This window comes from Anolis sagrei, chromosome 2 (genome assembly GCF_037176765.1).
Source record: "Anolis sagrei isolate rAnoSag1 chromosome 2, rAnoSag1.mat, whole genome shotgun sequence".
Classification (NCBI taxonomy): domain Eukaryota; kingdom Metazoa; phylum Chordata; class Lepidosauria; order Squamata; family Dactyloidae; genus Anolis; species Anolis sagrei.
In genome coordinates, this window is record NC_090022.1 from 98,001,369 (window position 1) to 98,016,437 (window position 15,069).

Below are 15,069 nucleotides of genomic sequence, written 5' to 3' on the forward strand. Positions count from 1 at the left end.
CATGAAACTTTTGCAAACACAATCACATCACCATATGCTGAACAATGCATTGTTGTTGTTTGTACCCTCAATATATATATATATTAATTTATGGCTATTTTAAGGTCAACCTATCATAGGTTTATCTCAGTGAGATCTGTTCAGAGGGGGTTTGCCATCACCTTCTTTTGAGGGCAAGAGAGTGTGACTCATCCATGGTCACCCAGTAGATTTCCATGGTCAAGGAGGGATTCAAATCCTGGTTTCCCAGTATCCTAGTCCAACACTCAGAGAAAGTTCCAGTGAAAGCCACTTTTAATAGCCATATTGGATCACGTGAAAAAACCTTCAAGTATTTTAAATAATTTGGGGTTTTTTTCTTACAGAAAGCAGTACTGGAAGCACAATTTAATAATACTGACCTTTAATACAAGTTTTGCATGTAAAAATATAGCTGAATTCAAAGTTAATGTTACAAAGTAATTTTATCCACTTTGCCCGGATAAAATGGAACCACTTAAAACTACTGCATATTTCCCTTTCAATACAATAGGAAGTAATGAGGTGGCCAGATTTCTTATACATTAAAGCAACTATCTGTTAATGCTTGTGGCAATCTTTCCTCCTTGTACATTCAGGGATTTGAACCACCTACTTTGAACTTTCATTTTGACACAAAACAACCCCTAGAAGCTGTTAGAGAATCCAGTAATCCCGATATTAACAAATGGTTTTGGTGTTGCTTGTTCCAGCAGAAAGATAGGTTTCCTTGTACAGATAGAGTGACAGGCAAGATAAATGCACAGGTATTCGGTATGTTAGTTAGGAAAATGAAAGGGTGTTTTTGTATTTGTTATTACCAAGCATGAGTGGAAAGAGGATATTTCGTATTAACTCCCTGCTGGTATATATAGTGTCAGGAAAAAAGCCCTAGAAAATTGATAATTGAGGATGCATTTCCTTCTTCCCTTTGCATAGTAATAGAAAGCATATCATACAAAATAACATAAAATCTATTTAATTCATTCCTCCTCTAAGGAATACTCACATTTGGAGTGCCGGTCACATAGGGCAGAGGCTCGCATGTCACACAGTCTTATTGTCCCCTTGCTGCTGCTGTAGACGAAGGTGTTGCAATGGTGTGGATGAAATTCTGCAGCAGTTATCACTTCTGTCAGCTCCTCCATGTTTGCTGGTTTTATATCTACAATATCTGGCACAAGTGAATCAAGGCAAAGCAAACAGTACAGAGCAGATTTTTCTCAATACTATGATCCAGTCTAGAATAGGAGAGAAGATTGTCCAGTCTGGATCTCTGTTATGAAATACCCACTCAGTGAGTAATGTTCTGCAGATACTATTTCTTAGAACTTTAGACTAACCCATGGTTTATGAGGAAGATATTAAATCTAGCATGTTTTAAACAGCCCTCAGAACCTAGTTAGTTATTTTACACCTGGCTTAAGTTCTCTATGCAAACTTTCTCAGATGTCCTTTCAACTCCTTGTTAGAAAAGATTATATCTCAGCAATTTATATGGAAATAATTCTGGTGCCCTTCACCTAAATATTGTATAAGAGTCATTTTACACATGCCTGCATTTCATTATAGGAAGACTTTAAAAATAAGTTGCAATGGGCATAACAGAAATGAAGATTTAAAGGCAACACCCTTGGCTGCACATCTCGCGCATGACCCTGTTCCCTTTTTCTAACCTGGAGAAAGAAAAGTATTTCCCACCACAGCCCAATTCCTCAGAAACTGTTTCCAAGGCTATTTTTCAGAACTCAGAGGCAACTCAGAGACTGCATCCCCTTGTATGAGCCTGCCCAGACCCTGAGATGTTCAGGAGAGTCCCTTCTCTCGGTCCCACCTCCATCTCAAGCTCAGTTGGTGGGAAAGAGAGAGCAGGCCTTCCTTCTTGGTAGCTGTCCCTCGACTCTGGAACTCCCTGCCCAGGGAAGCCAGAATCCCCCCCCCCCCCCCCCCCGGCTGTACTTCTGGCGGCAGGCTAAAACCTATTTATCCAGACAGGCTTTTAAAGATGAAGGTACAGTGTTTAAGAACAGGAGTGCTGTTTAACTTTGAATATGTTATAATGGATTTTAACTGTGATTTTTAAATACTGATATCTAATTCTGTTTCTAATGTTTGCATTTTTGTATATTTTAAATTGTATATTCATGCTTTTAAGCTAAGCCTCTTTGAGTGTCCTCCGAGAGAGATAAAGCAGGGTATTAATAAATAAATAAATAAATCATCATCATCATCATCATCCTAGGTTTCATACATGTGCTCAGTTAACATAAACTCTATCAGCGCTCCCTCCCTCTCCATGCATGTTTTGTTCACAATCAGGGCAGCAAGAAGTATAAAAAGGAAGGAGGGGTTCTGTCCTTTCAATGTTGAGTACATGAAATGGACAGAGATTTTAACTTGACAGTGAGCTGTCATTCTATCACATTAATTAACAGAGAGTACATGAAGCACACTTCGTTCAAAATGTGGACAAGGCACAATTTCTTCTAGTTGAAGGAGCTTTCAACACATACTATTTAGCCTCTATCAATATGAATGCCTCATGCATCCTCCTGGTTCATCATAGAGTGGTTTTGATGGATGTTGCTTCACAAGCGCTTTCCTTTATCTGCTTAGGCATTGACTCAGAATTACTCCTAACTCATTAGTCAACTAGGTTGCCTCCTGGCCAACATACAATAGATTTTTCTATTTTAGAAACAAAATCAATTGATAACACCAGGGGAAATAATCTGAATAAATAAACAAACCAATCAAACAAGATGAAAGAAAGAGAAATACCACTTAAAATGCCAGTCATTTTCACTTATGAAAATGAGAAGTTATTTGCTCCTGTTTTTCTTCCTTTGTTCCTTGAATCAGGCCAGATATTGCTTACTTTAAATTTTCTGCTAGTATAACCCAGGGTATCTAGGTCAAAATTACCATAGATACTCAGTAAAATTACGTTCTGGTAACTGTGCAGCTCCATTATAAGGAGGCCAAGGAAGCCCAAACACCAGTATCTTAACATCTTTGAAACACTATGTATGGACAGCATATGACAACTATTACCATAGTGTCCATAGCCTCAACCCCCACCCGCACCCCCCAACATCCTGTTATTAGAAGTCCCCATTGTGTAGAATCAAAGAGGTGGAAGAGATGACAAGGGCCTTCCAGACCCCTGTCATGCATATACATTGTTGACTTCTAAGATCAAAATTTCTTCATAGACCTGTTGCATTCTGGATACATCATCATTTTTGGTCATGGTATCTTGTAAACTTAATGCATAGCAAGGTAATATATTTACTAGGAAAAAGCAAAATGAATTAATAATTGTCAGATGTTAGCCAAAACAGGGCAGAGCAAGATAGGGCCTACTACACCCTACACACTACCTTCCCATACTGGAAAGGTAATCTGAAGGGTTCCCATGTGTCTCTGGCTGTACATTCAGCCAAGTATAACTACTGCCTTCCCAAATGGATGTTTCTTATGCTAGCAATGAAAAAACACTAGCCAGCTATTCTACCCTCTTCTTCTTAATGGGTTTACTGTAGCAAGGGGGAAAAAGACAGAAATGATTAGAAAACAAAGGATGATTGAAAATAGAAAATATCACCTTCTGAAGTACTATACACACACAATTAAGTGAAAGTCTAAAATCAAAGTTTTCTTAGATTTCCCTTTTGGACTTTTCTACTCAACATGAAAAGCAAAGTGGACAGATCTGTAGTCCCCCCCCCCTCCCCTGCCAACACACATTTTTATCCCCTCTACATGTTCTTGAAGAAATCAAAACAGCCTTTCTTTTCACATATTGAAAAAGCTTTAAAATGGACTCCAGATCTATTTCAACCTTTGTGCTTTCAATATTGTCCCTCACTCTTCTTGGCATATCTTTCCACCATCGTCTAGCCTTATTAAGAGTTCTGGAGAACAAAAGGGTCACTCACTATTTGGGCATTTGACTGATCCCTTAAAAGCTATTGTTGTACAGAAGATTTTGGATTTAGTAAATGGCAAACTAGTTAAGGGTATCAATAGAAATAACAATAACTTATCACTGTGTGTCAGGCACGTTGTGCTGCGCTTATTCCTAGAGGCTGCATAAATCTGTTAAAATCAGAATTTGATGGGACATGTCTATTGAAAAACACACTCCTGAATAATATTTTGTGCTTGACAGATCTTTTGGGACAGAAATACACTTGAAATGTCTGATTTTGATGCTCTATTCAGTTCTCAAAAGGGTTTCAAACTTGACAGATGATCAAAAAACATGCTTGGCTTTGAGAGGACAATAAATAAATCCTTCCTGTTTGTAAGTATTCCTTGGGCCCAAGTCAAATAATGAGAAGATGGGATATGGATGCATCATGGCTTTTCTATGATCAAAATGTCCCTGCATGCTGGTAGCTGAAATGAAGTTGAGTTACAACAACACAGATCTAATTGTTCCTTCCCTGCAACAAGCTTCCTGTCTTGAGAGAGCTTTAGTTTAAACGGGACTGTTTAAGACCTCCTTTTCAATAGTCTCTTCTATCCTCAAAAGAAGATCATTTGCTGGTAAAGGCAGTATGCTAATGTGTTAAAGACAATAATCTTAAATCTGAGGTATCACTTTGAGAAAAGTAGTGGAAAGCACCTTTTTGAAAACAACAAATTTGACTATAAAATTGTTACCTTCTCCTATGTAATGAGGAGTGTTTACCTGTTGCATTGATTGACAGATATGTATTTTAATTGCTATATGTTTAGATTGTTTTATATTTTGAGAAGTGTTTTATTGTTTACTGGTGTGGCATTGAATTTTTACTGGCTTTGTAAGCTGCCTTGAGTTCCTTCTGGGGTCGAGAAAGGCGGCATAGAAATGAAGTAAATCATGGAATCATAGAATCCTAAAGTTGGAAGATACCTTGCGGGCCATCCAGTCCAACTCCCCACCAAGAAGCAGGAAATAAATAAACAAATTCTTTAAATAGAGTTAAAAAAAAATTCTTTGATGCCATGTTCAGTTTTTCCCACCATATCTTGGGTCTTTTAAAACTCTTGTAAGCATTTTCAAAAGAAACATATAATGTAAGCAGTCATATAATGTGTCACCCAACAAATAAGAGCAAATTATCTCTGAAAATGCAACAAATAAAGGTTACAATTTATTTTAAAAAATTAATAACATTTAAGCTCTAGAAGCCACCTTTACACCCTGTTTGTTGTTGTTCGTTCGTTCAGTCATCTCCGACTCTTCGTGACCTCATGGACCAGCCCACGCCAGAGCTCCTTGTCGGCTGTCACCACCCCCAGCTCCTTCAAGGTCAAGCCAGTCACTTCAAGGATGCCATCCATCCATCTTGCCCTTGGTCGGCCCCTCTTCCTTTTACCTTCCACTTTCCCCAGCATCATTGTCTTCTCTAGGCTTTGCTGTCTCCTCATGATGTGGCCAAATACTTCAACTTTGTCTCTAGTATCCTTCCCTCCAGTGAGCAGTCGGGCATCATTTCTTGGAGGATGGACTGGTTGGATCTTCTCGCAGTCCAAGGCAGTCTCAGAACTTTCCTCCAACGCCACAGCTCAAAAGCATCTATCTTCCTTCACTCAGCCTTCCCTAAGGTCCAGCTCTCACATCCGTAGGTTACTACAGGGAATACCATGGCTTTGACTAGGCGGATCTTTGTTGCCAGTCTGATGTCTCTACTCTTTACTATTTTATTGAGATTGGACATTGCTCTCCTCCCAAGAAGTAAGCGTCTTCTGATTTCCTGGCCACAGTCTGCATCTGCAGTAATCTTTGCACCTAGAAATACAAAGTCTGTCACGGCCTCCACATTTTCTCCCTCTATTTCCCAGTTGTCAATCATTCTTGTTGTCATAATCTTGGCTTTTTTGATGTTTAGCTGTTTCATGTTTACACCCTGAATAAACCCAATTTTGTCTTATTTTGAAAGTTCAATATTTGAAAGGAAGACACCAGGGTTACTACAGGGAATACCATGGCTTTGACTAGGCGGATCTTGGTTGCCAGTCTGATGTCTCTACTCTTTACTATTTTATCGAGATTGGACATTGCTCTCCTCCCAAGAAGTAAGCGTCTTCTGATTTCCTGGCCACAGTCTGCATCTGCAGTAATCTAGCAACAGTCAGAATTGACCACGGAACAACAGACTGGTTCAAGATTGGGAAAGGCGTCCGGCAAGGCTGCATACTCTCACCCAACCTTTTTAACTTGTATGCAGAACACATCATGCGATGTGCGGGGCTGGATGAATGCAAAGCTGGGGTGAAAATTGCTGGAAGAAACATTAACAACCTCAGATATGCAGATGACACCACTCTGATGGCCGAAAGCGAGGAGGAGCTGAGGAGCCTTCTAGTCAAGGTGAAAGAAGAAAGTGCAAAAGCTGGGTTGCAGCTAAACGTCAAAAAAACCAAGATTATGGCAACAAAAATGATTGACAACTGGAAAATAGAGGGAGAAACCGTGGAGGCCGTGACAGACTTTGTATTAATAACCATCATATGATGTAGTTCTTTATTTCATTTAGATTACATTAGATTAATTTAGATTGGGAATATAAATAAAATCCCAAGATCCTGGGAGTTTGATATGATTTTTTAAAATTTCAGGATGTTTTATTGCTAAAATTCGGGAAGTTTTTACACAACCCAACCCAATGTTTGGTGCAATGTTTTCTGCATTAAACATTTTTGTGCAAAATCCCCCTTTTTTGCTATTGCTGCTACAGACCGAAAAAAAGTGCTGCCTATTTTACTGTTGCATAAGGGTGAAATTTTTTACAGCTAAGCAGGATGAGGCCTGGATAGTGCTTGGACAAGAGACCACCAGGGAATGTCAGGAACAGAAAGAAATTGGCAAACCACCTCTGATTACGTCTTGGTTAAGGAAACCCTAAGAAATATAAGGGGCTACCATAAGGTGACAGGTGAGTTGAAGGATGTGCTTTACTGTTTATAAATGAAGCCTTGTTTTTTCAGTCAGGAAGAAGGACATTTCAAGAAATCATACCATTCCCAGTTACTCCGGAGACATCTGAAGTTCACAGTTCCACAGAGATATCTAAGGGGTTCCTCCTACCCTTCCATGTTTGTGACTCCAGCAAAATTGGCTGGCTGTGAGCATTTCTAGCAGCATTATTTTGACTGAATCTGTACATCTCAAGAGGACAGTGCACATAAAGAACAAAAATGTAAAAAGCAGGGTAATGAAAGACATGGAGCCAAATTGCTAAAATGTTACACAGTGATTCTTTTCAAAAGAGACTTGTGGTAAGACTCAGGTTTTATGGAAATACGTTTTGGGTATTCTGAGATTCAAGATAAAAATCAAGAGACAATAACACAGTAGTATATTCATAATGCAACATAGTGTTTTCAGAACATATTGTTTCAAGTAGAAATACATATACTTGAAGAAGAAATCCAGCTAGAATTTTCTTTAAACGACGTCTCACAGAAATTTTGGTGTCTACACTAATTAATTAAATGATACTCTATGCTACTTCACTGATCTTAGGTGAGCAGATAAAATAATATAGTATATGGAGATAAAATTCTGCTTTTAAATTACATTATATACTTAGTTTCAGACAAGATAAAACATTATGATTTTGTTTCTCCTCTCTCAGTCAAAATTGAACCACTAAAAATAGTCAAAGCTACATGGCATAAGGAACTTCTAGTATTAATCACTTTGGGCCATGGACAACTGAGGTTTTTGTTTTCAGATATTAATTCCTGGTGATCAAAATTCAAGGAATAATGATAAGATTCAGGACAGCATAGGCATTGTATGATTTTTCAGCTAGCCTTACCATTTAGAGCAAAAGCTCTGAATAGAGCAGATGATCTTTTGATGATTGGCTCTGCCGGTCATGCTTTCAGATGGCAGCCAGTGGTGTCAAGCAGTTTTAGATTTCACACTATGGCAAACCCAGCATGCGGCGATTCTCTTGGCTTTGTGAGACCTCACTTTGGACAAAGGCGGTGGGGTGGGAGAATAAAGCACAGAGGTTTTCTTTGCCCCATAAGGAAAACAAATTAAGTTCCTGCTGTTAACAAGAGCGAATGGGAAGGTGGGAGCATCCCATTCCTGGAGGGATTACTGATGAAATGTAGCTGTGTGAAACATACTTTTCTTAATGTTATATGATGGGGGAATTGAATTGTTGACTCTAATTCCCTTTTCATCTTCCCACAAATGAAAACTCTGTTTCAGAGAGATAAGGTTTCCAATTCACTTGGGCATGTCCCCTGTGGAAGACCAAATGAACAAGTGACTTTACACATCATAGACCCGATTTCTTAATTGATAAATTAAGAATTAACAAATCATTGCATCTGAATGGTACCCACATGGAAGTTCTTATATAAGTTAAATTACTTTGAAAACTCTGTAAATTGTTTCTAAGATTGGCTTTGGTGCTTGAGGACTGGAAACCAGCCAATGTAACGCCATTTTCAAAAAATTGAATCTAGTAAATTACAGGCCATTTGGTTTACCATCTGTTTCAGATAAATTGCTGGAAATTCTGATGCATATATATAATCAGAATCTCCATAGATATATATTTGATATAGTGTTGTATATCAAAATACTATTGCAAAAGAAGGAACAACATGATCATTGTAAAAGCAAGTCCTGTCTAACAAATTAAACTTTCTTGCTGCTTTTAGCTTGTTGTAAAGCTTGTTTCTATATTTTTTTATTTCTTCCATGATTTGACTCTTTTTTGGAAAGGGAATGAGAGTATAGTAAGAGGATAAGCTATTTAGAGCTGCTCAGGAATGTCAACCAAAGATTGAAAAGTTGCCACTAAAAAGTAAAGTACCTTATTGTTGGTTCTAAGACACACACACACACACACACAAATCTCCTTAAAATAGTTACGCTTGTAAGCCTGAATTTAATTGTCAATTCAAATTACAGTAGCTTGACTGAATCAAGACAATTTATATAAATGTTGCCATACCAAGCTGTCACCAATTCAGTGAATCTATTCTAACTGAGACTAATCATTAGATTTAGGCTACTGTTATACATTGTTGCACATTTTTAAAAGCAACACTAAACTTCCTTGTTAAGCAAAGACAACCCAAACTTTTTAGTTCCAGGTTCTATTCATCTATCATTTTAGCCCTTTAGGAAACTACAGTTCTCAAGAGCCATGCCACTAAAATTAGCGAAACTGCTATAACTGCAATGAGGATACATCACAGTCCTATTAAACTTGTCCACAAATGACTCAAAGTTAGGAGCGAACAGTGAGGTGGCCACACTGGCCAGGTTTACTTGAGAAAACAAATCATTCAACAGGTCAATGGATAACAGAATGATAAATGTAAAGTCAATTGTGTCAAACAACTTGGCAGAATCTCAATTGGCAGTATGGCATCTGGGGTCTGGTAGCTTAATGAGAAATAAATGTTGTAGGTAGCAGTTTTGAAAAAAGGCAAATACTATATAAGAGATCATAAAGAGAGGCACTGAAATAAAACTGCCAATATTACAAAGCCTATACACCATCTACATTGTGAACCATTGTGTTTACTCATTCAACAGGGATATAGAAAAGAGGCAGGAAAGGCAGTCTAAGGCCCCATCTGCATTGCTATGTAATTCAGTTAATGAATCTAGATTATGTCGTTTGAACTGTGTAGACTCATATATTCCAGTTCAAATCCGATAATGTGGATGCAGAAACTGGATTATATGGCAGTATAGATCCAGTTTAAATTGATTGGGTATGTATCTACATTATAGAATGAATGCAGTTTGACACCACTTTAACTGCCATGGCCCAAAATTATGAAATCTGTGGATGTGTCACATAATGAACCACCAGAGCTCTTTAGCAGAGCCAAAGACCTTGTAAAACTAAAGACGTGGTTGTTTGAGAAGGCGTTTGACTAAGTGCTACAACAATTGGAAATGACGATTGGAATGGAACATGGATAACGAGATTGGATTGTGATTCTATGATGAGACGTCGTGAATGATTTAGTGTAATTGGATTATTGATAGTGATGTTGTTATTGTTGTTTATGATATTGCCTATATTGTAATTTGTTTTTATATGTTGTACACCGCCGTGAGTCGCCCTAGGGCTGAGAATGGCGGTCTACAAGTGCAGTAAATAAATAAATAAATAAATAAATAAAACGACAACTCTCAGGATTCCACAACACTGTGCTGTGGCAGTTAGAGTTGTGTCACACTACATCAGTGCTACAGTGTAAATGTAGATGTTCAAATACCCAACAAAGACAGGTCACAAGACTAATATATTTTAATTTCAATTTGTTTGTGTGTGTAAACAATGGGAGGCCTGCTTGAGGCTTTAAATAGATTTATGGTGAAGAATAAGTGGATAAAGATATATTTTCTATTTCCCATGAAATACCTGGAGTCATCTAGTAAACATGAATGTGGGAAAGTTCAATATAGTGGGCTCTTGGTATCTGGTGAGGTTTGATTCCAGGACACTAAAACCCATGGATGCTCAAATCCCATTATATTCAATGGCACAGTAAATGATTTTGCTTATGTAAAACAGAGAACAACTCAAACAAATGTTAGAAAGAGCTAGCATATTGTTTGGCATCCAGCAATATCGAAGTTGGCTTTTTGGATATTTTCAAGCGATGGTTGGTTATATCTTTGGATACAGAACCTGTGGATACAGAGTGCCCACTCAGGAGAGAAAACTAAGTACTTTTTCGTGTAGGACATAATCAAATTATGCAGTTTGGCCCCATAAAAGATGATGATATTTATAAGCTCACATAATGTTGAAAAGAAATGGGATGAATTGATGGCAAATATGGTGACTTGAGCAGACTAGCCAGGATGAATATTGGCAACTTGCAAGCTTCTGATAAAAATCAGCTCAGCCACCGTGGGAACCAGAATGCTAGATTCGATAGGTCTTGATCTGCTCCAGAATGTTTCTGTTTCCTGTTATTATCTAGTTTATGACAGTCAGGGGACTGTCATAATGAAAATGGACCTCTAGGCCATGATGAAAGCCAAGGTAGCATTATGGTTAATAGTGAAATGTTATATATGTTTTCTTCATATATAATGCCTCGGAGATTTGAATGGCTCATTGAGTACAATGAGGCACATAGACTGCAGCATAGCCTTAAGCAATTCACTGTTCCGCAGTTCCCTAGCTAAAAGATTGAGATAATAATGCTGTTCTATATTAAAATGTTTTTAAAGAAAGAGTGAAATATTGGGTATAAAATGCTTTGGATGTTGAAATATTATTATTAAATAGAAACCATTTAACACACTCTCTGTATTGGCTGCCCTGCATGGACTAAGATCCTAATAAAAACTGGCAATGCAGCAAACTCATCCAGAAAATCCAGCTTCTGCTCACATAGCAATGTCCTGGATTTTTCATTATATGTGCAGTGAAAATGTCAAACTGTTTATTCTGAGGTTTGTCACATGAATTGTGTGATTCAATAGGATCCTTGCCAGCAACTATAAAGTGCAGAGAGGTTTAATACATGGATCACATTCTTCACATCTCTGCTATGAGTGGGGAAGTAAATGTAATGGTGTTGTCCGTGATTTCAGAAGAAAGGTAGCAGCATGAGAAATCAGCATACAAGCTTTTCACCTTTTCTGAAGAAATAGGTTTATATCAATGAAAGCTCAGGTTTGTTAAATCTGACCACATTTCTTGTCTGCTATCCAGTATGTTTCCAATATACAGGAGCAAAATCAACATGCAGGGGAAGAATGGCAAGTGTGCATGATACATGCAAAGAAGATTGAACTAACAGCTGTGTTTAAATTCTGCCTACACAGCCATTGTGATTTCACTTCCCTAGTCATTTAGTCTGCTAAGCCTCAGAGAATCCAGGGAGACAATGCTGAAGGAATATATTGTCGAAGGCTTTCATGGCCAGAAGCACTGGGTTGTTGTAGGTTTTTTGGTCTGTATGACCATGTTCTAGAAGCATTCTCTCCTGACGTTTTGCCTGCATCTATGGCAGGCATCCTCAGAGGTTGTGAGGTCTCTGAGGATGCCTGACAAGCAGGCAAAACATCAGGAGAGAATGCTTCTAAAACATGGCCATACAGGCTGAAAAACCTACAACAACCCAATGCTGAAGGAAATGGTTTAAGTGGAAGGTAGATACATCTTCTTTAAAATAGATATGAATGATTTACAGTTTAAAACTAAAAGTTGTTTCTGAAATGTCAAATGGCATTATTATTACTGTATTTCTTCAATTGTAAGATGCAATAAATTGTAAGATGCATCCTATTTTCAGTGCTGTTACCACACCAACAATATATATATAAGATATATCTATGATTCTAAGACACATCCCATTTTTAGAGATGTTCACATAAGAAAAAGTGTGTATTAGATTAGAAAAAAAATCAGTATTATTATGGACCCAAACAAACTTTCTCTGTTTGTACTGGTTTATCAAGAATATCAGGAACAAGTCATATCAAAGAACGTAGACACTTTGCAACAGGCATCATATGCTTGGATGCAACATGCTTAGAATGAATGTAAGGCAACCTAATGCTTTGGATAATCCTAAGGTAGTATTTCTCAGACTGTACTCCTCCTGGTGTTTTGGACTTCAGCTCCCAGAAATCCCAGCCAGCTTATCAACTGCTAGGAATTGTGGGAGTTGACATCCAAAACATCTGGAGAAGTACAGTTTAAGAAACTCTGCTCTATAGTGAGCTCATGTATCCACTGAATGTTTTTGTCCCACTGAGATATTTGGATATTTTAATAAAGAATAAAAGATTGCTTAGCTGTAACTCTTCCAGAACTGCCTATACTGGAGAGAGGTTGTTACTTTACATTTCTCTCCTCTAGTGGTTCACTTAATGTTCACCTATGAACGTACAAATATGCCATTTTCCTGTGTCTGCACTGAACCTTTTGCATTTTCTACATTTGGACTGGCATGCTTGTGTAGAAGCTGTACAACTCTTAAAACATTTGTTGTTCTCCTGAAATTGAAATCTTAAACTCATCTAATTTCACTGAAACTAAGCAGAAATGTGTGGCTTGGTAATCAAAAATCAGATATCGACACCTGTTACTTTGTATATATGCACAAACCCTTAAGGGAATTGACAGGTCACATGCAAGGGAAGAAGCTCTATGTATAATGCATCCACTTTTTAAAGCAACTGGGTCTTTAAGTTAAGTGGGCCTCAACACTTATACAAATTATACAAATACCATATTTTGATACCTAGCTATTAAAAGTGCCTCACTTTGGCAAGATCATATCCAATGCACAGGATCTACCACACTGACCATTTGGTAACCGTTCACTGTTCTTCAACGAAATTCAACTAAGCATACATAAACAAATCCCTCCAATCAGGCAGATATTTTAATGAAGGGATATAAGTTGTCACATGATGACATATTCCATCCCTGACTTGCTGTCAGACCAGAAAGCCCTGAGATTCACAATCTACCAGATTGGCACAAGATAGGCTGCCACAAACCGTGTGTGTGTGTCTGTGTCTTCAATTCACTTGTTGACTTATGGCAGCCCCCTGAATTTCATAACATTTTCTTCGGGAAAGAAATCTCAAATATAGTTTTGCCAGTTCCTTTCTCTGAAATATAGATCATAGCACCCAAGCAAAACTACTATAAGCTGTTGCTAAACTGCAAAATCCATAGTTTCCTCATAGCCTTTGCTCTGAAAAATACACTTACTAAAGCAAATGTGATAAAATGACCAACAAAGTACTAATTCTTCCACTTTAATGAGAGTTAGGGGCACAGGACCCACACAAAAGTGGAAAAACCACAAATTAGAACATCATCATCATCATCATCATCATCATAGAAGAAAACACATCTTTGAAATCTCTAAGTCCACTACAACTATGGTCCACTTCCACCAGAGGCTGACAAGAGAATTGCACTGGAGGACAAACAAATACCTAGATAAATGTTCTGAGGGATCTCTAGGCCCCAGTGCAATCTAACCATAGAGTTGCACTGGGGGCCATCAAGATTTCTAGATAAAACATATGAATCATCATCACCACCACCACCATCATAATCAACAACAACAACACCACCACTTCATTACGGTTCATGACCAGCACAAAGTATATTAATCAAATATATGAATAATCAAATCCACAAAGGTTAAACCACAAATGTGGAGAGGTGCTCTATAAAAAGTAGCAAATTACAAGCAAAAAGTTACAGAATGATTCATACACAAACTTGGACCCTTTGGTCACTGTTGTCTGTATGTTATGTCCCTTTTGTGGCTGTTGTTAAATGCCTTCAAGTGCATTCTGAGTTGCAGCAACTTCATCCTAGGGTTTTCTTGGCACGATTTATCCAGAGAAGGTTTGCCACTGCTATCTTCTGAGGCAGTGTGTTTCTATGGATGAGATGGGATCAAAACCTTGTCTCCTGGAGTCCTTGTCCAATATTGAAACCATGGTACCACAGTGCCTCAGTTTTATCTTAATTTGTTGTTGTTATGTGCTTTCAAGTTGACTAAAACTGTGTTGTTGTGTGTTTTCTGGGCTGTATGGCCATGTTCCAGAAGCATTCTCTCCTGACATTTTGCCCACATCTATGGCAGGCATCCTCAGAGGTTGTGAGGTCTGCAGGGAACTAGGAAAATGGGGTTTATATATCAGTGGAATGTCCAGGGTGGGAGAAAGAACTCTTGTCTGTTTGAGGTAGGTGTGAATATAGCAGTTGGCCACCTTGAATAGCAGTTAATGTCCTAACAATTTTTAAGGTCTGGCTTCATACTGCCAGTGGAAATCCAATGTTGGGAGATGATTAGTTGGTCCTGATTGTTTCTTGTCTGGAATTCCCCTGTTTTTTGAGTGTTTTTTTTAATTTATCCACACCTACCTCAAAGAGACAAGAGTTCTTCCTCCCATCCTAGACATTCCACTGATATATAAACCCCATTTTCCTAGTTTCTAACAGACCTCACAACCATAGATGCAGATGAAATGTCAGGAGAGAATGCTTCTGGAACATGGCCATACAGCCTGGA

The 15,069-nt window shown here is 38.1% G+C and overlaps 1 protein-coding gene across 5 annotated transcripts in view; it reads right to left on the bottom strand.

Annotated features, from left to right (window-relative positions):
* Positions 1 to 15,069, bottom strand: part of PPP2R2B (protein phosphatase 2 regulatory subunit Bbeta) — a 313,461-nt gene that overhangs the window by 22,070 nt on the left and 276,322 nt on the right. For all 5 annotated transcript variants that reach the window (XM_060765140.2, XM_060765141.2, XM_060765138.2 and 2 more), the window contains one exon: positions 1,028 to 1,192. In XM_060765140.2, the coding sequence (XP_060621123.2) occupies positions 1,028 to 1,192 (165 nt within the window). The remainder of the gene's footprint in view (positions 1 to 1,027; positions 1,193 to 15,069) is intronic.